This window comes from Phycodurus eques, chromosome 1, assembly GCF_024500275.1.
Source record: "Phycodurus eques isolate BA_2022a chromosome 1, UOR_Pequ_1.1, whole genome shotgun sequence".
NCBI lineage: Eukaryota > Metazoa > Chordata > Actinopteri > Syngnathiformes > Syngnathidae > Phycodurus > Phycodurus eques.
In genome coordinates this window covers 5,216,066-5,242,093 of record NC_084525.1, presented here as the reverse complement: position 1 = coordinate 5,242,093, position 26,028 = coordinate 5,216,066, and the positions used below count along the sequence as shown (strand labels likewise).

Sequence of the window (26,028 nt, the reverse complement as noted above, 5' to 3'; positions counted from 1 at the left end):
TATCTCACTATACTGCTGTTAATATGAGTATTCATTTGGCTGGCTTTTATCTCTTGAGACAAACAAAGCCACCACAATAATGCCATGATATGAGATTCAAGGTATACATGAGCAGCTTGGCATGACATCAGCCGTGTTCTCTGACAACCCTGCAGGTTTTACATGTACAGAAAGTACATACTGTAAGAGGGGCTTACATGTCACTGAAGTGAAACTGGCTGGCGGGGTATGTTGTTGGTTGTGCTGCTCAGCGTCAGCCTCAGAGGGCTGCCCTGCATGCACTTCCCTAGAAGGCATGCCCTGAGAAGTTGCCATCTGGAACCCATGTCCACCATCCATTCGGTTAGTAGCCGATGCAGTTCTTTCTCTTCTCCATTTGATTAGCGCCACTCGATCCCGAATGGATTTTCCTACACTCTTTACGTCACTGTCATGGAAGAATCCAGACTCCACCTGAAAAAAAGGAAGAGCATGACTCAGAGGTTTTTTAGTTGTTGTTGTTGCAGATTGCATAAATACTGAGCTCTAAAAGGCGCAGTCCAAAATCTAATTTAAAAAACAAAACAAAACTCAAATGATCCCTTTCAGGGAAGATGATCATGATAGAGCTGTAAATCAAATAAGTCACATATTCCACACAAACATACCATCTCTTGTGCCACCACCTCAGGGACTTCCTTTTCTAGGTCAAACGTGAACTCAATGGCTCCACTCTCCTTATATTTCCCTTTCAATTTCTTGTGGTCCTCCACCCACAGTTTCAGGGCGATTGAGGTCTTTTGCCCATCATCCTCCTCAGCAAGCTCCACCCTCACCCCTGTGTCCTCAGCAAAGAAGGCGTGGTTCAGGAGGTCTTTGATGGCGTATCTGTTAGAATATACAAACAAGTTCACACTCAGCCACAAATGTGTACTGTATGCACAATGCCTTCCAAGGAAACGTTTCTTCTGTTGACCTTCAGGATAGCTACTCTTGGTTCGAGGTGCGAGAGTAATCGAAAGGCCGACAAAAACATCACAGCAGTTGCAGCGGTGTCGGTCAAGTGCTGCTTGTTTGTTAAGACCGATACTTGGCCTCGTTTTGAAGGGACTGTCCCAGCAGTGCAGATTGTCCATTAACAACACGATATATAGTACAGGGCGTGTATTCAATGTCGCAAAAACGAAAAGTGTTTGGAGATCTATGGTAACAGTATGTGACAATCGCTTACCGCTCTTCTCTCTTTTGACAGATGCACTCCCCGATAATCTCTTTAATTTCAGGATCCATGACCTTGTTGTAACTGGCTGGCTTGACTCCCTAGACAACAATTACATCAAATGGAACACATGAAATCACAACATTAGTCAAACTACATCTTGGAATTTAAAAACCAAAATAAAAACAAAAACGCAAACAAACTGCCATATTCATGATTACGTGCCCAAAAATGCATGTATAATTTTATCTCCTTTAGCTACTCTTCATTCTAAATTTGTTGTAAAAATGTTTAATTGCATGTCAACAGCTGTTTTGTGGACTTTGCATATCAATTTACATTCAGACAAAATGAAGTAGGGAGCAGAGTAAACTATGTATCTATTTATGCATCTATGTAAAAATATCTGGGTTTATTTTTGACCAATTGCCTTTTACTATCCCACAGTGGTCTCAGTGGAGCAAACAGTAAAAGTACAGTGACAGCGAATATGTAATCTGGTACAGGATATATGCGCAACCTACTTCCACATTTGGCAAAACAGGTTGAAGCACTTCCTTCCAACTCACGTCAATGGCGAATACAAACTTTAAATGTTGACAATGTCTCTTTTTTAACACATGATGTCACCACAGAGACCCCAAAGATGACAATATTCAATGTTTAGGCTTCATTCGTGTTCACATATATCATATCATATTACCATTAACAAATGATATACATGTACTAACGTTTGTCAGAAAACACCAGCCATAAAAAAAAAAAAAAAAAAAAAAAAGATTTTTAGCAAGTTCGGCTTCAACTCATTATGTCATCAAACTACAGTTATGCTGAGTATTGGTATGCTCGCAGCATACACAGGAAATCCGCAAACCTGTTTGCTGGTCATCTGATGTTCCGCATATAGTAAATTAGGGGGAAAAGACACTGAAAAGATTCAGTTAGAATGAAACATATTTGCCCATCCACAAAAAACAAAAACCTGCACTGGGCTGCTGATCTTATCCCATTCAATTACTGCCATGTACTGTTTTAACATCTTGTTTCTCAAACAAACTGGAAAGAATGTAAATTGGACTTACACTTGTGACTTTACGGTATATCTGTGCAGCATTCTGACATTCGGAGTAGGGATATTCTGAGGTGGCCATTTCTAGCATACACATGCCAAAGGCATAGACATCCACAGCTTCATCGTAGTGCTCCTCGTACATCTCTGGAGCCATGAACTCTGGAGTGCCTGCGGAGAAAGTTGCAGCAATGTGTCTTCACCGCGCTTCTCTGAGTTGATCACCATAGACAAATGGAGATAAAGGCCACACAGTGCGTTTACCTATGACACTCTTTGCAAAGGAGGCAGCCTTCAGGGTCGCCAGCCCTAAATCGCCAATCTTGACTGAGCCCGTAGGGCCAGTGATGAATATATTATCGCACTTGAGGTCCCTATGGATTATGGGAGGAGTTCTGGTGTGGAGAAAGTGAAGGCCTTTCAGGATCTGTCTGCACCAGCTTCTAAGCACTTTTGGCTTCATTACCTTAAAGCGCTTCAGATAGCTGTACAAGAGAAGGAGAGCGTATTAGCGTGCGTGCTTCTTTCTCATGACATTTGAACTTAGCAGTTTTCCTCAGTACTCACGTTTTTAGTGTCCCTGATGTCATGAGCTCTGTTACCAATACAATGCACTTCTTTCCTTTAAGCGGAGACTCCCAAAAGTCATAAAAGCGGACAATGTTTGGATGTTGAAGACCTTTTAACATCTCAGCCTCTTCCTTGAAGCGCTGACGTTCCACTTTTGACAGCTTACGATCCTGAGGAAAAAGGAGAAATTCCACTGAAGGAAAACAAAAGATCATATAAACTACTTATTATTAGTTGAGATGCAGTCGGACAGAGAAAGTCAGAGCTTTGTCTTTAGGACAAAGAGATGCATCTCTATTTCGATCATTGCAAATATGCAACAATTAGAAAAACTTAACAGGAAGGCTGATGACGTGCTTGAGAAAATTGCACATCAGTAGATTTCTTAAGCTCACAAAACAACTTATCAACAATGTGAGGGATATTAAGTTGCAAGAGAGAAAGTATGTAAATAGCAATGTGAGATTTTCCAAAAATGACAGTCTGCCAACATGCTGAGTCTGATTGGATTGGCCACTTCTACTTGTGGACATAGACAGTTCCTGAAAATGTCCACTAAAAATCTCTTTGTAGCACTGCGTTGGCAGGTGCCAATTTCCTTTTTGGGGAATATACTCGATAGAAAATCATCGCCGATAGAAAATCTGGTCAAAAAAACGCCTTTGAATGAGAGAAAAACAGTATAACTTTATTATTTCTCAACATATCTCCTGGACCTTTTTTCTTTTTATCTGCACTGGACCCCTGCATACTCACGGTTCGGCACCCGATTGGCTGAGAATTTTCTGTTAAAAATATCCATCAATAAGCTCGTTAATGCAAAAATTCCTTGGGATTCAGCAAATTGATGCGTGAAAATGATCATGATTTACTTGCCCTAAAAAGTCCACGTAAATAGCGCATGTGGAACATTACTGGGGTGAAGAGCAGTAGAATAGGTCATATAATTTAGTCAACGGTTTTTTTTCTGAATGTGTTTGCTATACAGGATTTTAGAGGCATTTTAAGTTCTCATTGCAAGTTTTTGAGAAAATTCCTCAAAGATGCCAGCCACTTTGCACATTGCTAATTTAAATGATCTGGATTTGTGTATAAATTGGTCATAAAATGCAATCTGATCTTTACATAAGTCACACAAAAAATATCAGATCACATTTTAACAACAATATTTTGCAAACATCAGTCATTCCAAAGCATCAGTGCACATACTTTTTCTTGCAAGTGCAAACCAATCTTGTTTTGACATTGCACTATATCCCGAGCCACTGCCACTAAATAAGATATCAAAGGGTCCGTTCCTTGTGTGTGTGTGTGTGTGTGTGTGTGCGTGCGTGTGTGTGCGCGTGTAGGTTTGGGGGTATTCATGCCAACGGTGCTCACACCCTCTCCACGCTGCAGTGAGAGGCTTCGTGTCATCGATCTCTTCTATCTCGGTCCATTTCCTTCAATATCTTGCCATCTCATTCTCCACCTCCGCTCCCTCCCATCCCCCATAGCTGCAATTTGTCCGCCTCTTTGCACCCCTTGAAGCAACCACTCCCTTCTCTACATCAGCAACTATCCCCCACGCACAGAACAGGAGGAGCACATCTTTTGGTAGCGACACCCTGCAAGGCTGGCTGGCTGCAAGGTGCACATTGTTCTAGAAAGGGCCAAGTGTCGCTTTTACTGCAATTCCTCCCGCTTGCAGCAGTGACTTATATAATCATGACCCCACCCTCACAGAGATGGACGAAAAACTTGAAAGCTATGAGACATTCAATTGTTTACCCACAATGAACTCCAGTGAGATGAAACTGCTCAAGGTCACAGAGGAATAATAAATAATTTCAAATTGAACGGTGAATCATAATGTGCTCTAACACTGCATGATAATGTGGCGTGTGTGTGAATATGGCCTATCAGGTTGTGTGTGGAGAACTCAGGGGTGGGGATTTTCACTGCACTCTTCTTAAAAGTCATGAATAATTCATCTCTGCAGAAAACTACTCAGGCAGGCTGAGCAATGGGGGGGCTGGCTGGGTCCAACCAAGTTGGGCTGCATGTGTCATCCCCAAGGCACGAAAAAAGAGGTACAGTGCAGGAATGACACCGCGTCAAGCAAAATTAAGCCATGCACTACAGCTTTGGCCTCCACCCTTGGACCAGTTCGAGTCCTGCTTTCATTATCTCCTCTGCCATCTTGCAGGAATTCCCCCCCCCCCCTCCCCCAAATCCACCACAGTGAGTTCCCCAATTATAATAACCACACACAGACACACCCGCGCACATATGCACACGCACTTTCATTGATCTCCCTCAGAGCAGATAGTGAGACTTTTCCATAATTCAGAAACTACGTGTAAGGCACAGCATGGTGAGACACCGAGACTCTCCTTTGACAGACATCACCCTCACACTCGTGCCACATGCACACTGGACAAAGGACATAACAGGAGCACCAGCAAGACATTTGCTCAATCATTCATTTATTCATGCATGCATGGTGACATGACAAAAAAAAATAAAAATCTAAATTCAGAGCATCCATACACAGTATATACATATTTTCAGAATGTGAGCAGGCCTCTGCTTAGGCAGTGCACAGCAGATACAAATTACACACAAAAACATGACAGAAAGGAAATAAGGCCCACCAGTTGCCGCACACCGAGTGACTCAACTGGACTAGAGCTTGCAAGAAAAAACAAAAAAAAAACAAAGAAAACTAATGACTCTGCTAAGTTTGCGGGGGACCAAAAAAACAAAAAAAAGAGAAAAAGTTCCAGAACCATGTTTCACACGGACATTTATTGCAGACAGATGCAGTGTTGGGCCAATGATAAGCTTTTCCAAAAACGAAAAAGAAGGTCTGTAAGTGATTTTTTTCGACACTGTTAGATGTGTAATGTAGATATAACAAGGTAAGGATGAGTGAGCTGAATGGTAAGTTTGTGTTTTTTAACCTAAAATGGTAATCGTTAACAGGCTCATTTCTAATTGCGATTGCTAACGTTTGGCATTTAGCAATTTGTTATCTCAAATTCTGTACACCAAATTTATACCATACACTCAGCACCAACATCTGCAGTTTAAGGGTTGAAATCTCTCTCTCATAAATGAGAATAAAAAGCATGTTATGTTGATCAGACTACAAGATAAATTTGATCTTTCCCGATTGCACTATGTCAGACTACGGCCATCAAATCTTACCATATATCGGGCAGGTAGTGGTAACACGACACGACCTGTATTCCGATACCACCATGTCCTGTCTTTTACGATCACTGGGCTTAATCTTGTCAAATCAAACACTGTCAGAGAGGCGTAACCAGAAAACGTGACACCGATCAACGGGACTAGATACACTCGTTACCACAGCGGCGACAACAACTATGCGCCGCGCCAATGTATTGTGTGTGTATGTGGTGGGGAGAGGGAGAACAAAATGAGGAAAAATGTGTGGTCGTCGCCCCGTGCTCGGGAGAGGTATTTTGCCCCTGTAATTTTAATACGATACGGCTCGCAAGCAGGGAACAAAACGATATGTAACCTAGCAAACTAGTGCTAGCACTGTCGAATCATGCTCTAAAGCGTAGGTAAACATTGGTTTGTGCGCGTGAATAAATGTTGACAACGGCAAGCACGGGAGGTGATGCGCCGGTCACAATGCACAATCCTACTGGTCGAGGTCCGCTGGTCGAGGTCCGCTGTCGGAGAGTTGTCGCTGATACAGTATGTCACACTACACGGAAGATCTAAAAAATAAATAAATAAATAATAATACATTTATTTTATAAATAATAATAAAAAAATAAATATAAATAAATAAATAAAATCAAACATGGCAGACTTTGGCGGCGTAGGGCTATCGTAGTGGCAACTCGTTGTTTGTGGATTATGTCACACTACAAGAAGTTTTGTCCTTCCTGACAAACTATATCGAGCCCGATCTGGGAAATTGGCTGCGATAGCTAATCGGGCCAATATATATTATTCATATTTTTGTTCTTTAGTAACCGTGTTGGGGGGGGGGGCAATTATTATTTGATTATTCGATCAATAATGAATACGAGAATTGATTCTAAAAAGATTCGACACTGACAGCCCTAAACTGGACAATCACCAACAAATTACGAGTGATGCACACATACCATAGCCTATAGCAGTACAAATATTTGACATTACACAAAATGTACACTATATTGCCAAAAGCATTTACTCACATGCTTTAACGCACGTATGAATTTATGTGACATCCCATTCTTTTTAATATGATGTCCGTCCATTGTCTTGTTGCTCCAAAATCTTTTGATGTGCTGAATCATTCTTTCACTGGAACGATGGGCTCAATATTTTGGACAATTCCATGCTTCTAATTTTGTGAGGACAGTTTGGGGATGGGCCCACCCGGGATGGGCCCACCCACAAAGCAAGGTCCATAAAGACATGAATGAGAGAGTTTTGTGTGGATGAACTTGACAGAGTCCTGACCTCAACCTGGTAGAACACCTTTGGGAAGAATCAGTGTGGAGACTGAGAGCCAGGCCTCCATCCATCCATCCATTTTCTACCGCTTATCCGGGTCGGGTCGCGGGGGCAGTAGCTTTAGCAGGGACGCCCAGACTTCCCCCTCCCCAGCCACTTCATCCAGCTCTTCCGGAGGGATCCCGAGGCGTTCCCAGGCCAGCCGAAGGACGTAGTCTCTCCAGCGTGTCCTGGGTCGTCCCCGGGGTCTCCTCCCGGTGGGACGTGCCCGGAACACCTCACCGGGGAGGCGTCCGGGAGGCATCTGAAGCAGATGGCCCAGCCACCTCATCTGGCTCCTCTCAATGCGGAGGAGCCAGATGAGGTGTGTATGTATCCGGGATCTCGTTCTTTCGGTCACGACCCACAGCTCATGACCATAGGTGAGGGTAGGAACGAAGATCGACCGGTAAATTGAGAGCTTCGCCTTTCGGCTTAGCTCCTTCTTTACCACAACGGACCGATACAAAGTCCGCATCACTGCAGACGCTGCACCGATCCGTCTGTCGATCTCCCGTTCCATTCTTCCCTCACTCGTGAACAAGACCCCAAGATACTTGAACTCCTTCACTTGGGGCAGGATCTCATCCCCGACCCGGAGAGGGCACGACACCCTTTTCCGACTGAGGACCATGGTCTCAGATTTGGAGGTGCTGATTCTCATCCCAGCCGCTTCACACTCGGCTGCGAACTGCTCCAGTGAGAGTTGGAGCTCACGGTTTGATGAAGCCAACAGAACCACATCATCAGCAAAAAGCAGAGATGCAATACTTAGGCCACCAAACCGGACCCCCTCTACGCCTCGGCTGCGCCTAGAAATTCTGTCCATAAAAGTTATGAACAGAATCGGCGACAAAGGGCAGCCTTGGCGGAGTCCAACCCTCACCGGGAACGAGTCCGACTTACTGCCGGATATGCGGACCAAACTCTGACTCCGGTCGTACAGGGACCGAACAGCCCGTATCAGGGGGTTCGGTACCCCATACTCCTGAAGCACCCTCCACAGGACTCCCCGAGGGACACGGTCGAACGCCTTCTCCAAGTCCACAAAACACATGTAGACTGGTTGGGCGAACTCCCATGTACCCTCGAGGACCCTGCCGAGGGTGTAGAGCTGGTCCACTGTTCCACGGCCAGGACGAAAACCACACTGCTCCTCCTGAATCTGAGATTCGACTTCCCGACGGACCCTCCTCTCCAGCACCCCTGAATAGACCTTACCAGGGAGGCTGAGCAGTGTGATCCCCCTGTAGTTGGAACACACCCTCCAGTCCCCCTTCTTAAAAAGGGGGACCACCACCCCAGTCTGCCAATCCAGAGGCACTGTCCCTGATGTCCACGCGATGTTGCAGAGGCGTGTCAACCAGGACAGCCCCACGACATCCAGAGCCTTTAGGAACTGCGGGCGAATCTCATCCACCCCCGGGGCCCTGCCACCGAGGAGCTTTTTAACTACCTCGTGACCTCAAACCCAGAGATAGGAGAGCCCACCTCAGAGAACCCACACTCTGCTTCCTCATGGGAAGGCGTGTCGGTGGAATTGAGGAAGTCTTCGAAGTATTCTCCCCACCGACTCACAACGTCCCGAGTCGAGGTCAGCAGCGCCCCATCCCCACTATACACAGTGTTGGTGGTGCACTGCTTTCCTCTCCTGAGACGTCGGATGGTGGACCAGAATTTCCTCGAAGCCGTCCGGAGGTCTTTCTCCATGGCCTCACCGAACTCCTCCCATGCCCGAGTTTTTGCTTCAGCGACCACCAGAGCTGCATTCCGCTTGGCCAGCCGGTACCCATCAGCTGCCTCAGTAGTCCCACAGGCCAAAAAGGCCCAATATGACTCCTTCTTCAGCTTGACGGCATCCCTCACCGTTGGTGTCCTACCCGGAACATGAGCAAAGTTCTGTCGGAGGTGGGAGTTGAAACTCCTTCTGACAGGGGATTCTGCCAGACGTTCCCAGCAGACCCTCACAATACGTTTGGGCCTGCCACGTCGGACCGGCATCTTCCCCCACCATCGGAGCCAACTCACCACCAGGTGGTGATCAGTTGACAGCTCCGCCCCTCTCTTCACCCGAGTGTCCAAGACATGTGGCCGCAAGTCCGATGACACGACCACAAACTCGATCATCGAACTGCGACCTAGGGAGCCAGGCCTTTTCGTCCAAAATCAGTGTGTGACCTCACAAATGCGCTCCTGGAGTATTGGTCAAAAAGTCCCATAAATACACTTCTAAACATTGTGGAAAACCGATTCGGAAGAGTTGAAGCTGTTATAGCTGCAAAGGAGGGACTGATGTCATATTAAACCTTATGAATTAACAATGGGATGTCACTTAAGTATACATATGCGAGTCAAGATAGGTGAGCAAACTATGGCTATTTTTCCAGCATAAGCACATGACCAGGTATAAACCCTCACACCTTCAAATAAATGCCTTTCAAAATACAATTATGTGAGCACACAAAGTATCGGTGCACTTATTTGCATAGCATTAATATTAATCAACAAAATAGGGAGAAGACAATTCGTCTTTAACTCAGAAGTCAACTGCCAATGTTTAATATTCTATCAATTTTGTCATGCCTCAGAGTCTGAAAGGTTTAAATCATACTGGACACCAAAATGCTAAGAGTGAAACCTAGTGTAACAGAATTCTGCTTTGAGCAGTGTACTATAAATACTGTAGGCAGATATTTATGCAGAATAGGCATTTGTATTACTAGGCAGCAAGGCTTCTTGTGGACAAAAAGCAGTAGGCGCGAGTAACCCGCGGAAGCTATGGCATGACAGCTGGTGGGGATGTTCTGAACACGGAAACACGCGCACACACAAACATAATATAATTAGCAATGAATAGTTGTGGTGCTGCGATACAGAGGGTGGCAATTTAACCCATCTGCTCTGATGATGAAGAACCTAGCTAATCCTGTGAACATTGGCACGTATTCCATAGGTCTGGATTTACACGTGATGTCGGCAGAAAAAAATAGTAATTAGTAACTCATTAGTAATTTCAGTTAAGTTTTCTGATAAAATATGTTATTTTCAGCCACAGACACGTAAGACTGTCACGTCAAGCGCAGAAGATGAGGACATTTCCTCATTGAACTACTCTGTATTTTGTGGTGTAATTTTTACCTATATTAAAAGTCTGGATGGGTTTTTTCAGACAATAATGAGTGAAGATAGTAACACTGGAACATTTTAATAGACTTGTTTAGTTTTTTTTAAATCGATTGCTATGGATGACACAGGAGTTTCTGTTAGGTGCATGGCGGTGTTGACAGAGGCGGACTTTGGTGGGCAACACTGGCTGTCACTACTGCCATCACGGCGCCGTGTTTGCACTATACATCGCTGCGACGGCAGTCGTTTGTTAGTTTTGGTCAATGACATCAAACAGGCATTTGATTTTGTGACATATTAAAGGCTTTGTGTACGGTCATGGGGCTCAGTTGACGTCGGACTTTGATGGGCACTAGTGGCCGTCAACACTGCTGACACATGATGAGGATCTCCTGGCCAAAACCTCAACATTGCTTAATGTCAGAAAACTATCATCAAGCATCACAAAAACCTATGTAGACATCTCTATTTATGCCCACTTACACCAATGAAAATATCCCAAAAATTTTTATTTTTTTTTGTATTAGTATAATGGACGCGAAGCGTTTTCCTTTCCATAGACCAACATCCATAGTATTTGGGCTATCGTTCTGATATTTTCAGAGGATAAGGTGGGCATAAGGACAGATGTCCACATATTTTTTTGGGGTGATGATTGATGATATTTTTCTGACATTAAGCAATTTTTAGCTTTTTCTGTATAGTGAAGGCATATGGAGAAGAAAATGCTTATAACGTTCCATAAAATCCAAACTATTGGACCGATTTTCAGAAGCTGCCATGAGTAGAGATGTCCACGTAAATTTTTTATAATGATAAATGATAATATAAACAGTTCTAGAAGATTAAGCCACATATATGATTGCTTGGGTTCATAAGGATTGCAAAGATGTGGCACTTGCCACTCATGTTTATCATTTTAAATCGATCACACGCTAATAAATTAGCGATTTTTCAGCATATTAAATTAGCGATTTAATATAATTTTGGGGAGCTAGCTGTTATTCATGTGAGATAGCGGCTGTTCATATGAGAGTAGGGCTATCGAATATTTTAGTATGCGAGTAGCCTACTAAAAATTTTATCAAATAATCGGATAAATTATATTATTCCTTGGTTAAAGACCAATTATGAATGCACAAGACAAAATTAGAGATTTCACTTAAAAATGAATGACCAATTGTTTTTCTTTTTTGAACTTCTTACTGAAATATAGACCATTAAGATCCACAGTCCCTTCAAGGCGCTTCAATGTGTAAATCGATTCCAGCACGGATTGATGCAAGCCAGTAAAATGTGGACCAGGGACTGTTTCACATGGCTAATTCAGACAGCATAGTTCGTGTAACAAAAATAGCTTAGTGTCAAAGAGGTTAATAATGTGTATCAAAGCGTGAGCCATTACTTCATAACAGACATTAAGCAGCAAACAACATTGCTCAAATAAGATTATGGAAAGTTCCTCTGAGTTGCAAAGGAATTCCTAGAACCCGTGGGGGTGATTGTCGCACCTAATTGCTTATTGTAACACCTGACTAAATGGCAGAAGTGATTTTTGATTTGCTTTGACAAGGCCAACATATTTAATCTGCTTTTGTTGTATGCTTCCGCTGGAGGAACCTCAGCCTACAGTCACTCCCACGAGGTCTCGCATGGCCCACCAGGCTTTTAAGTGCCAAATTGGCTGTATAGTACAGCATCCAGCAATCCACTTGGGAATTTCCAACTTTATTGTACAGTCATGATTCTATTTGTGGCTTCTGTTGTTGGTGCCTTTGTGTTTTAAGCAGACGTACATCTGTTAGTGTCCGTTTCCTCTCACAATTACATTTAAGAGTTTCCCTAGTGAGGAGAAGCGGCTCAGAGAATGGAGTGATGGATGGATGGAACAGAGACTACAGTAAAGTGAGACTCTCTCTTTGTACTGGCAAAATCTCCTGGAAGGACTGTGAGGCCCAGTACAGATATAAAGACAGTTGGGCTGTTTTTGTCACGATTTTGCCCCTTCCTGTGACAAAGGACATCAAACGCCAGAATATTTTAGGTCTTGTAAAATTATCCTATAAGATTAAAGATAACAAAAAAATATTTATGTGTGTGATGTTTTGTGTTAAGGTTATTGGAGCACACTACACACAATACGACAAAAACTGTAAAAATGCCAGATGTTTTATTTATTTTTTAATCTTTGTGTGTGGGGTCTAAAGCAGATAACTAAATCGTTTAAGAAAAATCCTTGTGTGTTTACCAGGCTAAGAGGGTTGTGTCACAATATCATAACCAGTATCATAACCACAAACCCAGAACCAGATTTTATCGACAGCACCGCAACCTTACTGCCAGCCAAATACCACAGACACCTCACGAGTAAACTCGGATCTGGGGAGTATGCACACAACAAACAAGACCAAGAGATTGCATACAAGGTGTGTCAGAAAGGTTTCAGGATCGGTGTCACGAACGATAGGTTTCAAATCCAAACTACACGTTTTCCCCTCGGAAATAATCCCCCTGGAATGTAAGGCAGTTTCTCAGCCTTCTCCGCTACCCTTTCATGCACTGCTGAAAGGAATCTTCTGTGATCCTCCGCAGCTCCGTCGGCACGGCCATCTTGATGTTGACCACGTCTTCAAAACAGTTCCCCTTGATGAGCGGCTTGATCTTAGGAAAGAGGCAAAGAAAATCACATGTGGCCAGGTCAGGTGAGTAGGGAAGTTGGTCCAGCACAGTCAGGAAGTGTCGGTCGCTCAGGGCACTGTGAGCTTGCACGTTGTCATGGTGAAGCAGCCACGAGTTGTCCTGCCACACCTCTTCAAACTAAGCAAATGCCACAGGATCTCTTCATATATGTACTGCATGATCGTCTGACTCACATTGAGTTTGGGTCAGGAACTTCTCGGACACACCTTGTATTAGCAACATCACAAGTGGTCGCCATCTTTGTGGAATTTTCAGAGGCCTCTAAAACTCTCAATTATAAATTAATATTAAATTAAAAAAACAATTGATGACTTATGTACGCAACCTATTCTACTGCCTACACTGCTATTCTCACCCAAAATGCCGCATTTGCGCTATACAAGTGGAGTTGTTAGGGCAAGTGACGCCATTTGAAACATCATGGTCATTTCTATGCGTTGACGAGGAAAACCTCACAGAATTTCCGCCCGTATGAGCTTATTGGTGGATATTTTTAACTGAAACTTGTCATCCAACCAGAAACGGGTTTCCCCGAGTAGAAAACTAAACCAAAGGGTCGAGGAGAGATGTTAATAAAAATGAAAAAAATGTGTGATGAAGAAAAGTTTATTTCCATAATTAGCATTTTAGGCTCGACAAGGATACAAATATTCACCGTTTGGGCTGCATGCAAAATGGCCACATTGAAGAGGCAGCCTGTTTTAAAATGGAACTGGAAAGGTCTGGTATCTTGGTACAACTTTGACAAAATGCACTTAAAATGGCATTCAGAAGCCTTTCAGTAGCAGGAACATAAACGTTAAGAACAGTTGCGCTGTGATTAACCTCATTATCGAACGTCCACTAGAGGGAGTTTTACTATCTGTCACTCGCGAGGAATAATAAATACAGTAAATTACTTCCTGTTGCATATCCCATCTTCAGCCGACCGCAATGGGATTGGACACCATGCACAATAACCACGCAGCATGACATCACCATCCAGATGAAGTCATCCACTGTCTACCTTTTGTGACTCTTTGCCAATGCCAATGTCCTGCAAACGACTGCAACTTTGTAAGATCTTTGAAAGGCGGTATAGCTTGTACTCAGAAGTTGACCCAGAATGTTGAAAGAGCAGCACATCTGAGTGCAGGGCCTCTTGTAAGCCTCCTGGGAGAGAGAAGCCAAAAGATAATCCAACTATAGCCTCTAAAGGACTGAAATTATTGTTAGTTAATACCTGTGCAAGGTCTAAGCGGCTGATTTGCCTGTCTGAGCAAAGTAAATCACAATGCATTCTTTGCATTTAGCATTGCTAAGTCTAATGCTGGGCAGAGATTTGTTTTCCCTCTGAATACAATTTTAAATTTGATCATTTGTAATAACTTAAACAGGAGTGGGCAAATACAGTACCAGCTACTATTGTGGACAAGGGTAAATTTGATGGCGAACACTTCAAATATTTAACGTGACTGACCCTTCCAAGCTAATGTTTAATCTTTCAAAGATATTGAACAGTAGTCCTCCAACTTTTTACACCAAGTACCACCTCAAAAAACAAAAAATACAAAAAATAAAAAGTTCCACTAAAATGACCAACGTTAAAATACAACTATGTAGTAGACCTGTGTAGTGTAAGGTTTCATTCCTAAAAATTATGTCTATATTTATTATTGACATTATTGACTAGGCACAGTTTTGAACATCAACACTGTGCTTAAATATATGGGAGCAAAAAAAGTGTACTTAAATAAGATTTGATCAAAATGTATTGTCCATAAAAGTGAGCTCAAAATTGTACTGTTGTACAATATGTACTGTTGTTGAACAAACAGTTCTGAAAGATTAAATGCAAATGTATTGTACTTAAACATAAAATACAATTGAACTGTACATGACGACAAACAATGGACTTCGTTTTCCCTTGCCCGGACGCGGGTCACCGGGGCCCCCCACTGGAGCCAGGCCTGGTGGTGGGGCTCGAAGGCGAGCGCCTGGTGGCCGGGCCTAGCCCGAAAAGGTAACGTGGGTCCCCCTTCCCATGGGCTCACCACCTGTGGGAGGGGCCATGTGGGTCGGGTGCAGTGTGAGCTGGGCGATGGCCGAAGACGGGGACCTTGGCGGTCCGATCCCCGGCTCCAGAAGCTGGCTCAAGGGACGTGGAATGTCACCTCTCTGGCAGGGAAGGAGCCCGAGCTGGTGTGTGAGGTCGAGAAGTTTCGACTAGATATAGTCGGACTCGCCTCCACACACAGCTTGGGCTCTGGTACCAGTCCTCTCAAGAGGGGTTGGACTCTCTTCCACTCTGGAGTTGCCCACGGTGAGAGGCGCCGAGCAGGTGTGGGTATACTTATTGCCCCCCGGCTCGGCGCCTGTACGTTGGGGTTCACCCCGGTGGGTAGGGTAGCCTCCCTCCGCCTTCGGGTGGGGGGGACGGGTCCTGACTTTTGTCAGGACCCGTCCCACACCAGTTCAGAGTACCCACCCTTTTTGGAGTCCTTGGAGGGGGTGCTGGAGAGCGCTCCCGCTGGGGACTCCCATTGTTCTGTTGGGGGACTTCAATGCTCACGTGGGCAATGACAGTGAGACCTGGAAGGGCGTGATTGGGAGGAACGCCCCCCCCCCACCCCCGATCAGAACCCGAGCGGTGTTCTGTTATTGGACTTCTGTGCTCGTCACGGATTGTCCATAACGAACACCATGTTCAAGCATAAGGGTGTCCACATGTGCACTTGGCACCAGGACACCCTAGGCTGGCCAAGCGAAATGCAGCTCTGGTGGTCGCTGAAGCAAAATCTCGGGCATGGGAGGAGTTCGGTGAGGCCATGGAGAAAGACTTCCGGACGGCTTCGAGGAAATTCTGGTCCACCATCCTACGTCTCAGGAGAGGAAAGCAGTGCACCACCAACACTGTGTATAGTGGGGATGGGGCGCTGCTGACCTCGACTCGGGACGTTGTGAGTCGGTGGGGAGAATACTTCGAAGACCTCCTCAATTCCACCGACACGCCTTCCCATGAGGAAGCAGAGTGTGGGTTCTCTGAGGCGGGCTCTCCTATCTCTGGGTTTGAGGTCACCGAGGTAGTTAAAAAGCTCCTCGGTGGCAGGGCCCCGGGGGTGGATGAGATTCGCCCGGAGTTCCTAAAGGCTCTGGATGTTGTGGGGCTGTCCTGGTTGACACGCCTCTGCAACATCGCGTGGACATCGGGGACAGTGCCTCTGGATTGGCAGACTGGGGTGGTGGTCCCCCTTTTAAAGAAGGGGGACCGGAGGGTGTGTTCCAACTACAAGGGGATCACACTGCTCAGCCTCCCTGGTAAGGTCTATTCAGGGGTGCTGGAGAGGAGGGTCCGTCGGGAAGTCGAATCTCAGATTCAGGAGGAGCAGTGTGGTTTTCTTCCTGGCCGTGGAACAGTGGACCAGCTCTACACCCTCGGCAGGGTCCTCGAGGGTGCATGGGAGTTCTCCCAACCAGTCGACATGTGTTTTGTGGACTTGGAGAAGGCGTTCGACCGTGTCCCTCGGGGAGTCCTGTTAAGGGTGCTTCGGGAGTATGGGGTACAGAACCCCCTGATACAGGCTGTTCGGTCCCTGTACGACCGTAGTCAGAGTTTGGTCCGCATATCCGGCAGTAAGTCGGACTTGTTCCCGGTGAGGGTTGGACTCCGCCAAGGCTGCCCTTTGTCGCCGATTCTGTTCATAACTTTTATGGACAGAATTTCTAGGCGCAGCCGAGGCGTAGAGGGGGTCCGGTTTGGTGGCCTCAGTATTGCATCTCTGCTTTTTGCTGATGATGTGGGTCTGTTGGCTTCATCAAGCCGTGAGCTCCAACTCTCACTGGAGCAGGTATCGGTCTGTTGTGGTAAAGAAGGAGCTAAGGCGAAGCTCTCTATTTACCGGTCGATTTTCGGTCCTACCCTCACCTATGGTCATGAGCTGTGGGTCGTGACCGAAAGAACAAGATCCCGGATACAAGCGGCCGAAATGAGTTTTTCTCCGCAGGCTGTCCGGGCTCTCCCTTAGAGATAGGGTGAGAAGCCCGGTCATCCGGGAGGATCTCAGAGTAGAGCCGCTGCTCCTCCGCATTGAGAGGAGCCAGATGAGGTGGCTGGGGCATCTGATTCGGATGCCTCCCGGACACCTCCCTGGCGAGGTATTCCGGGCACGTCCCACCGGGAGGAGACCCCGGGGACGACCCAGGACACGCCGGAGAGACTCCGTCCTTCGGCTGGCCTGGGAACGCCTCGGGATCCCCCCGGAAGAGCTGGATGAAGTGGCTGGGGAGAAGGAAGTCTGGGCGTCCCTGCTAAAGCTACTGCCCCCGCGACCCGACCCGGATAAGCGGTAGAAAAGGGATGGATGGATGAACTGTACATCATTTTTATGTGCAGTAAAAATATTTACTGCACATTACAATGATAAACTGAGGACCCGGTTTCAAATCTGGCCTCACCTATGCGGCGTTTGCATGTCCTCCCCGTGCCTGCGTGGGTTTTCTCCGGGTACTCCAGTTTCCTCCCACATTCCAAAAACATGCATGGTAGGTTAATTTAAGACTCTAAATTACCCGTAGGTGTCAATGTGAGTGTGAATGGTTGTTTGTTTATATGTGCCCTGCGATTGGGTGAAAACCAATTCAGGGTGTACCCCACCTCTCGCCCAGTCAGCCGGGATAGGCTCCAGCACGCCGCAACCCTAGTGAGGATAAGCGGTACGGAAAATGAATGAATCAATGATTCTTTCTCGTACAACAAGAGCAGTGATTTCCAACCTTTATGGATCCAAGGCATATATTGCCTATATATTATATAGGCAATTGAAAAATCTCACGGCACACCAACAAACAAAAATGTCACAAAAAGTGGATACATTAATTACTATGCCTCACTGGCACAAATAGATGAATAAAGATACATCATTTCTTGGAAATATATAATTTTCTGAGCAATTAAGTAAAATGTGATAATTTTCCACGGCACTCCTGAAGAGTGCTCACGGCACACTAAAGTAACACACTAAAGTAACCAACCTTTTTGAAATTGAAAGCCACTTTTTGGGTAGGTTACTGATTACTGTGAAGGGATACCGGTTTTATACACACTTCTGAAAAAAACTAATTGCTGTTAAAATTATTTGGAAGGGACAAAAATATATAAATAAATAAAACAGTTTTTAATCACCTCATCGGCGGTGTCCCTCGAATGCTGTGGTTTGGTCATGTGCTACAATCAGATATGGCATGAAAGGCATGAAAAGGGTGACCAAAAAAAAAAACATTGTAGGGACGGTCTAGGGGAATCCCCTAAGCACCCGCAGAGAATTTTTTTATTTTAACATAAATTAAGCAGCGGCACGGTGGCGACTGGTTAGAGCGTCAGCCTCACAGTTCTGACGACTGGGGTTCAAATCCCCAGCCCCGCCTGTGTGGAGTTTGCATGTTCACCCCGTGCCTGTGTGGGTTTTCTCCAGGTACTCCGGTTTCCTCCCACATCCCAAAAACATGCATGCTAGGTTAATTGACAACTATAAATTGCCCGTAGGTGTGACTGTGAGTGTGAATGGTTGTTTGTTTGTATGTGCCCTGCGATTGGGTGGTAACCAGTTCAGGGTGTACCCCGCCTCCTGCCCGATGATAGCTGGGATAGGCTCCAGCATGCCCGCGACCCTCGTGAGGAGAAGCGGCTCAGAAAATGGATGCATGGATGGATAAATTAAGCAATATGAAAGACTCCGAAGAGTACAAGAAGGCAAAATAAACAATTTTCTTCACGCAGATAAACATTTATTTACACCGCTCAAGTACATGTTGATGTACAAATTTAAGATTAAAATTAAATTTGCCTCACTGCTTCGGTTTTTTGTTCTGGCCTCCAACTAGAGCCAGGCCCATCTCCACCTGCACCTGATGCCTGCTTCAAGCTGTGCCACATGAATAGCATCATCCTCTTTAAGCACGCTCATTCTGTTTCACTTTCACTATTAACAACTTCAAAGGCTAATCCCAAATGCAACCTCCAGGAAAATATTAAGTACACCATTTTTCTGTTTTTATTGGCCATTTCTGAATTTGAGTAAATTCATTCTGTGTTGTGACATAATCCCTAACATCGCTCTGCCGCTTAAAACATTTACCATTAACATTCGTTAACTAATTAGATAATTGTAGGGGTGTTTCCTAATTAATACAAGATGTCCTAGCGGATCAGCTCTTGTTGCCGATGTTACGTGTGCTTCGCGGTTCCGCTGGGACCACAACCAGGGCCACGACCAGCAGCACCTCAACGCGGAAATACCAAAGACCAGTGCAACAAATACGACACTGGCTGATCTGATGAGCAAAAATGTTGCTTAAACGTAAGTGTAGCTCCAGAGGCGGGTAGAGTAGCCAAACATCCCTGTTTGGCTACTGTTACTTGACAATAATGTGACTCAAGTAAAAGTAAAAAGTAGTCCCCCAAAAAATTACTTGCGTAAGAGTAAAAAGTACACTGAAATAATTGCTCAAGTACTGAGTAAATAGCAGAAACGATAAAAAAATAAATAAATAAATAATAAACACCAAAAACATTTGCAATTTACTGCATGGTGTTTTCTCAGGTTATATAAATATCCACGGTTGGGCAGGCAGTGCCAGACAAATACTACAATACATGAAAGCTATTGTTTTTGTTCGTCTAATGTAAACAAGAGAAGCGTGCCGTTGCCTTCACGGTAACGACGACCTTCCCAAACTGGCCGCCACGTAGGCACGACAATCAGCCGTGCTGGCTTATCTAGTTTTAATACCTATACCCGGGAAGCCTGTTGTGTGAGGTCATGTAACTTTCTTGTGTCGTTTGATTGGTGAACAAGACTTAAATGTCACTAGCGCTTAAATTGGAAACAGCGCCCAATGCGGAAGTCAAAGTCGTAGTCTCGCGCACGAAATAGTTCATAAATAAGCAATAATTGATAAATACAAGTAGCGAGCGGCATTTAGATCATTGTAACGGAGTAAAAGCACCGTTACGTCTTCGTTGCAGATCACAGGGCACATATAAACAAACAACCATTCGCACACACACATTCACACCTAAGGGCAAGTCCTCAATCAACCGATCATGCATGTTTTTGGGATGTGGGAGGAAACCGGAGTTCCCGGAGAAAACCCACGCAGGCACAGCGAGAATATGCAAACTCCACACAGGCGGTGCCGGGATCTAAACCCCAGTCCTCAAAACTGTGAGGCAGATGTGCTAACCAGTCGTCCACCGTGCCGACCTCTGAACTAGACCAGCTTATTTTTAAATTGTCATTTCCAAATGTACACCAATGTGTGTTTGAAAAAAAATTAAAAATAAAATAGCAACAAAAAAAAATTAGACATCTCACTGGTGTGCTATTTTTACAATAGGCTACACGTGGTCCTTGGTCCTACCTGGTGCCCACAGACACCATGTTGGTGACCCCTGCACTAGTGGTACTGATACAACACTTTAAGAATCTCTGATAAAAGACTACATGGAACCCAAACCTATTCACAGTTTACAGTTTATTCTGCGCTTTTTCTGTAGCACACACACAAGATGGTGCCAAAGCCTTGGCTAATAGGAAAATAGTAATTTGTGTCAAATAAGCATTGTTGAAGTGTTACATTTTGACTGAGAGATTATCATCTTTGTATGTCGGGGAGGAGCCAAGTTTAGCCTGGGTTGTTTGTGGAATTTAAGGAGAGGCTTCGCCGTATGTACATGACCAAGTGTGCTTCTGGGTGATTTTTTTTCTAAATTAAATTAAATCATCTGTATTTGTAAGGGAAATGTTTATAAGATGAGTTTTACATTATATTAAAGTGTTTTGGAATGATAGTTTATGCTATATTTGCAGTTTAAATAATTACCGTAATTTCTCCTGTATAATGCGCACACATGTATAATACACACCCCCAAAGTTGACCTCAAAATTCTGGAAAAACCCTTCTACCTATGTAAAATGCATTTTTACAATGCATGATTTTGCTTTCGACCCATACGATCAAAATGAAGTATCTGTATTTTGTTCATTTTTTCAAATTATTATTCTGAAGTTAAGCACTTTATTTGAACACATAATACTTTTTATTTACTTACTCTTATTTTGAAATTCACAGCCCTACTTTTATTTCGTGAATGAGAAAACACACAGTTGTGCTCATATGTTTGATTACCCAGGCAGAATTTGTAAGATGGGTACAATTCTTTAAAGAAAACATGAAGGGTCAGGCAAAACACATTTTGTTTTATTTTAATGGGATTCAAATTAAACTGTCAAGCATTTCAGAAAAGCATTATCATCAAACAAAACATAACCATGAAGAAATTAATGATGGTTGTTGTTCAATCATCAGTTGTATTAAATAAACAATATTTCACAAATTATGCCAGGGTATGTAAACGTTTGCGCACAACTGTACATAGTATGCAGTCATACGTAGCCCTGTCATATTGGAATAAAAGTGTAGGCTACACCTTTTTCATAGCCTCGAGGTGGCGCTGGCATATTAGAATCGAAGTGTACACCTCTCTCATAACCTCTAGGTGGCGGTGGCATATTGAAATGAACGTGTACTGCTTTTTCATAACTTCTAGATGGCGGCATACATTTATAAAATGGGAAAGTAGTTTTTCATTTCCCCCTATACCTATGTATAATGCGCACCATTGATGTTTGACACTTTTGGGGGGGGGGGGGGGGGGAATGCACATTATACACAAGACATTACGGTAATATAGAGAATTATAAGCATTTTGGGGAGGCATCTATTCCTTGTGCTTTTTTTTTTGCTATTTGCGACAGGTCGCTCATCCCCACGAATGGCGGGGTTTAGTTTATAATGGTTCACTCCTTTCTAGGATTTACGCGATCAGGATTTTTGAGGCCGATCACCAAGTTTAAAAAAAACGATAACAGATCCGATCACAAGATGGAGCAACATGTCTATTTACATGACTTGTTCATTTATTGTATATTCTTGTGTACTGTATCCATCCATCCATTTTCTGTACAGCTTATCCTCAGAAGGGTCGCTGGCATGCTGGAGCCCATCCCAGCTCAAAATTATTCTCTAGCACTTTAGACAAAAGTTAAAACATCAATGACCTCTAGGGGGCATTCAAGGATTGACCACTGACATAAGTTTAGGTCAGATCAACATTACATGAAAGAAATGATGGGTGCTAATTTACTGTAATTAGATTACTTTATTGCAAATAAATTACTTTAATAAATACTGCTAATGACATGCTTACGCTAACTTTCTCACTGTCCCAGCTATATGGATGGGGGTTGTCCAGAGTTTGTGTCCGTTTGGCTTTTTCTTTTTCTTTTCACGCTGCATTGCTTGAACGCGGCATGCTCCTCATGTACATTCTTCAGGCGCTCGCTCAAGATTGAAAATACTTTATTGGCCGTCAGATAGTTACATTACTGCGCTACAAGACACGTGACAAGGCTAAAAATAAACTAGCTTTTGGATTCATACGCGCCAAAGACGCGGAGTTAAATGTCTTGTGCGGAACCGATCGATGACGTCATTGATCGGCTCGGCGACTTATGACATGTAAGCCGATCAGCATAAAACGCTAATTATCGGCCGATACCGATAACACCGATCAGATCGGCATAAAGTCTACTCCTTACGGCTCAGCTTCATTTGCCACACGACATACAACACTAGCATACTTTGTGTCATTTACCTGCAGCTCACACCAGGCAACCTCCACCCAGGTGTCAGTATCCAGGCCCTTGTAGACAGTTTTGAAGGAGCCTCTCCCGAGCTCAATGTCAAATTTGAGGAAGCGTCCCCCCGGAGAAGTGGACACGGCCTTCATCTCCGCCTCTTCCTCCGTCTCCTCACTGGCTGCCTTGACAGTGCTTTTAGTGGCATTTAGTGCATCTCCTCCACTTTTACCCTTTTCCTCATTAGCTCTGGCAATTTCTTTCGCAGTGTCTTTTAGCCCGTCTTGACCCTCAGTGCCGGAGTCCTCTCGTATACCACTGCTCGCACCTCGTGTCCGGCCCGCTACCATTCGCAGGTTTACATCAAGGAGCCGGTGATCACATTCAGACGCCTCCGAGGCCTGCTCATCCGTGTCCGAGAACCACAGGCTTCTCCTGATGAATCTCTGCCGCACAATCTTCTGATAAGTGGAAGAAGGGACGCTCCCACCTCTCACAGCTGAGCCCGCGAGGCATCTGTCACCCGTGGCTTCCGACATGCTTATTTGCAGTTCACGCCACGAGGTGGGTGGACAGTTGGCTTGTGTGCGCTCCTCTGTGTTTGAGAGAGCTTCTTTCTCCATGCTGATTTAAGACATCTGTCACTTTGGCTTGCAGGTCATAGGCGCCATGGGCACACTTCCCAATATGCAGCGCACAGATGAATACCTGCAGCTTCCACTCGGTGATGCAGTTTGTCAGTCGACACCTTCGACAACACTGGCATGGATGACAAGATGGAATCCAATACCAAGATCTGTACAACAAACATTGTCAAAAGAGAGTTTTAGTCAGGACATTATACATAACATCGAGTCTCATGTGCCGTCACAAACGTTCTGAATAAACAGTGACTATAAAGCAGGTAAATGAAATAAATGCACATTACAACAGTGATTCCCAACCATTGTGCCATGTGAGATCATTAGGTATGCTGAGGTTTTATTTCTAATATTAGTTTTGTTACAATTATATAATTTATAATAAAAACATAAGTATTATTGTAAGCCATTGTAACATTTTGCACAGTTTGAGCCTTAACACTCTGCTTGAAAAAACAAAAATAAACAACTGTACTTCAATAATGATAAAATTGAAATGTATTGCACATAAATAAAAGTAACAAACCTAAACAACGGTTTCAAAACAACCAGTTCTTAAGGATTGCACGCATATGTGTGGCACTAAAAAGTTAAATATAACTGAATTGCTCTTAGGCAGTAATTCTTTCGAGTACATCCAAAGGGAGCAACTTTTGGACTCATATAATATCTATCATTCAATTAACCTCTGTATCCACCTGTTGCCATTCATAAAATGCACTAAGTCACGGATTCCTGCAAGTATGTCAACTTAGTGTTCAACAAAAGAGGTTGTTTTCACGCAAAGTAAGTACCGGTACATTTTAGAGCAGATTGAGGCGAGCTCATCATTGTTTCAATATACCTGTACTTTTTTTGTGATATTTTTGTTTAGTGGTATGCCGTGACATGTTTCTAATGTAAAATGCCTTTTACGCCTTTGTTCAATAAAAGTTGGGGAACGCCAGAATTACTCATGTGCCATAGGAAATAATCCAATTTCACCTGATTGGTCTTTGAAAAATTGTTTTTTTAGTATAAATAATATATCTTTGATCACCTATGCCAGCGGCGTAAATTGACAGGCAGAATATTTCCATACTCCTCCATTAAGTGGTAGAAGGTGCACAATTAACCTGTGTACCCACTTCTTTGTGACATTTTCGTTTGGTGGTGTGGCATGAGATTTATTTTTTATTTTTTTCCCCTGATGTAAAATATGTGCTTTGGCACAATTTCAGGATGGGAATTAACAATGCCTTACTGCACGTTGCTAATTTGCTAGCAGAAGAAGCCAATATTATTGGCTGGGCGGAGTAAGAATTAGCCATTAGCTAGGTACTTTTCAAACACAAACGACGCCACATTTAAAAAAATTCGAGGATGGGTGGGAGGAGGGGGGGGTGGAAATACACATTTTAAAAATTCGAGGATGGGGGGATAATTTACCTTCAGAACAGCACACCCACGACTTGCTTTTAGTTGATGCTAAAGGCGTGCGTGTGGCACCACCACCACCACCACCATCATCATCATCATCATCATCATCACTACTGAAGCTCGCTAAAGGTAAATTAGCCGCTAATCCACGACGAAATGTGGATTTTGGAAGGCCACATTAGCTGCGCGTCATCCTCCTTTGTGTTCCTGCTGCCGCGGCCAAGAAGTCTACACGACGTGGGCACGTCAAGTGCGTTCCAGTCCCACAGCGGACAAGCGTGTCGCCCACAATGTGAAAGCCACGGGAATGCTCATATTGCTTGGATGCTGTCGTTCCCCCCTCGACGACGACGACGCATCACCACTTCGCCACTTTTCCACAAATGGGCGGAAAAAAAAAATGTGCGCTGCTTTAAAGTCGTCCACCCCTCGACACATACACGACGCGGACGACAAGTGTTCGTTTCTTCATCGCCGTCAACGGCCGGGCGGCACCGTGTGAGATGCTGCCCACCGGTGCCCACGTTCAGCTCGCTTGGCTTCACGCGCGGCCACGCCCCTGCTCACGACCGGGGGCGGGCCGGCCAATCAGGCCGCACTGCCGGAAGAGCTCCGGAGCGAGGCTCCGCAACAAAAGTGAGCCGACGCATCAGTAAAACTTACGCTAACGCTTAAAGTCGCTGTAAAGTGAAAATACAACTACAAATGTGTAAAAGAGTGTTGTTAATAAACATCACAAATTTCTATAAATAAGAATTAAAAAAAATTTAAAAAACTATTGCAAAATATGTTAATTGAGGCTCCAGTCTGCTTCAGCTGAGCACTAAATTAATATTGCACAGCCGGGTACCAATATGACTTTGTTTCCTCTTCAATGGGTCAAATGTACACATCTATATTAAGTCGTACCACAACTATAGCACTTTATGTTTCAGCCGCATTTGCCATATGACTCGTATCTGGGTTTTATAAGGAAGGTGGTTGGGCTTCACTGGGCCATTGCAATAGACGACATCATATTAAAAGCACCGTTGAATTTCAGATGGATGTGTCGGTGTCAGAAAGGAGGAACGAGAGTGACGCGGTGGCAGAATTAACGGTCGCTCGCAGCTCAGCCTGCAT

The 26,028-nt window shown here is 44.3% G+C and overlaps 1 protein-coding gene across 6 annotated transcripts in view; it reads right to left on the bottom strand.

The window, feature by feature from the left end:
- Positions 1-25,438, bottom strand: part of LOC133400752 (serine/threonine-protein kinase WNK2-like) — a 48,846-nt gene extending 23,408 nt beyond the window's left edge. For 5 of the 6 annotated variants that reach the window (XR_009768374.1, XM_061673549.1, XM_061673551.1 and 2 more), the window contains exons 1-8: positions 24,916-25,438; positions 22,864-23,642; positions 2,835-3,007; positions 2,532-2,752; positions 2,281-2,438; positions 1,211-1,299; positions 648-867; positions 198-453 (exon numbers count right to left, since the gene is read on the bottom strand). Coding sequence is in view for 5 of the 6 variants with exons in the window: in XM_061673549.1 (XP_061529533.1) it covers positions 198-453; positions 648-867; positions 1,211-1,299; positions 2,281-2,438; positions 2,532-2,752; positions 2,835-3,007; positions 22,864-23,469 (1,723 nt within the window). In the remaining variant the exon portion in view is untranslated. Of the gene's footprint in view, positions 1-197; positions 454-647; positions 868-1,210; positions 1,300-2,280; positions 2,439-2,531; positions 2,753-2,834; positions 3,008-14,175; positions 14,322-22,863; positions 23,643-24,915 lie in introns of those variants that run through there. The other variant, XM_061673553.1, reaches the window with a different exon arrangement.
- Positions 25,439-26,028: the final 590 nt, after the last annotated feature.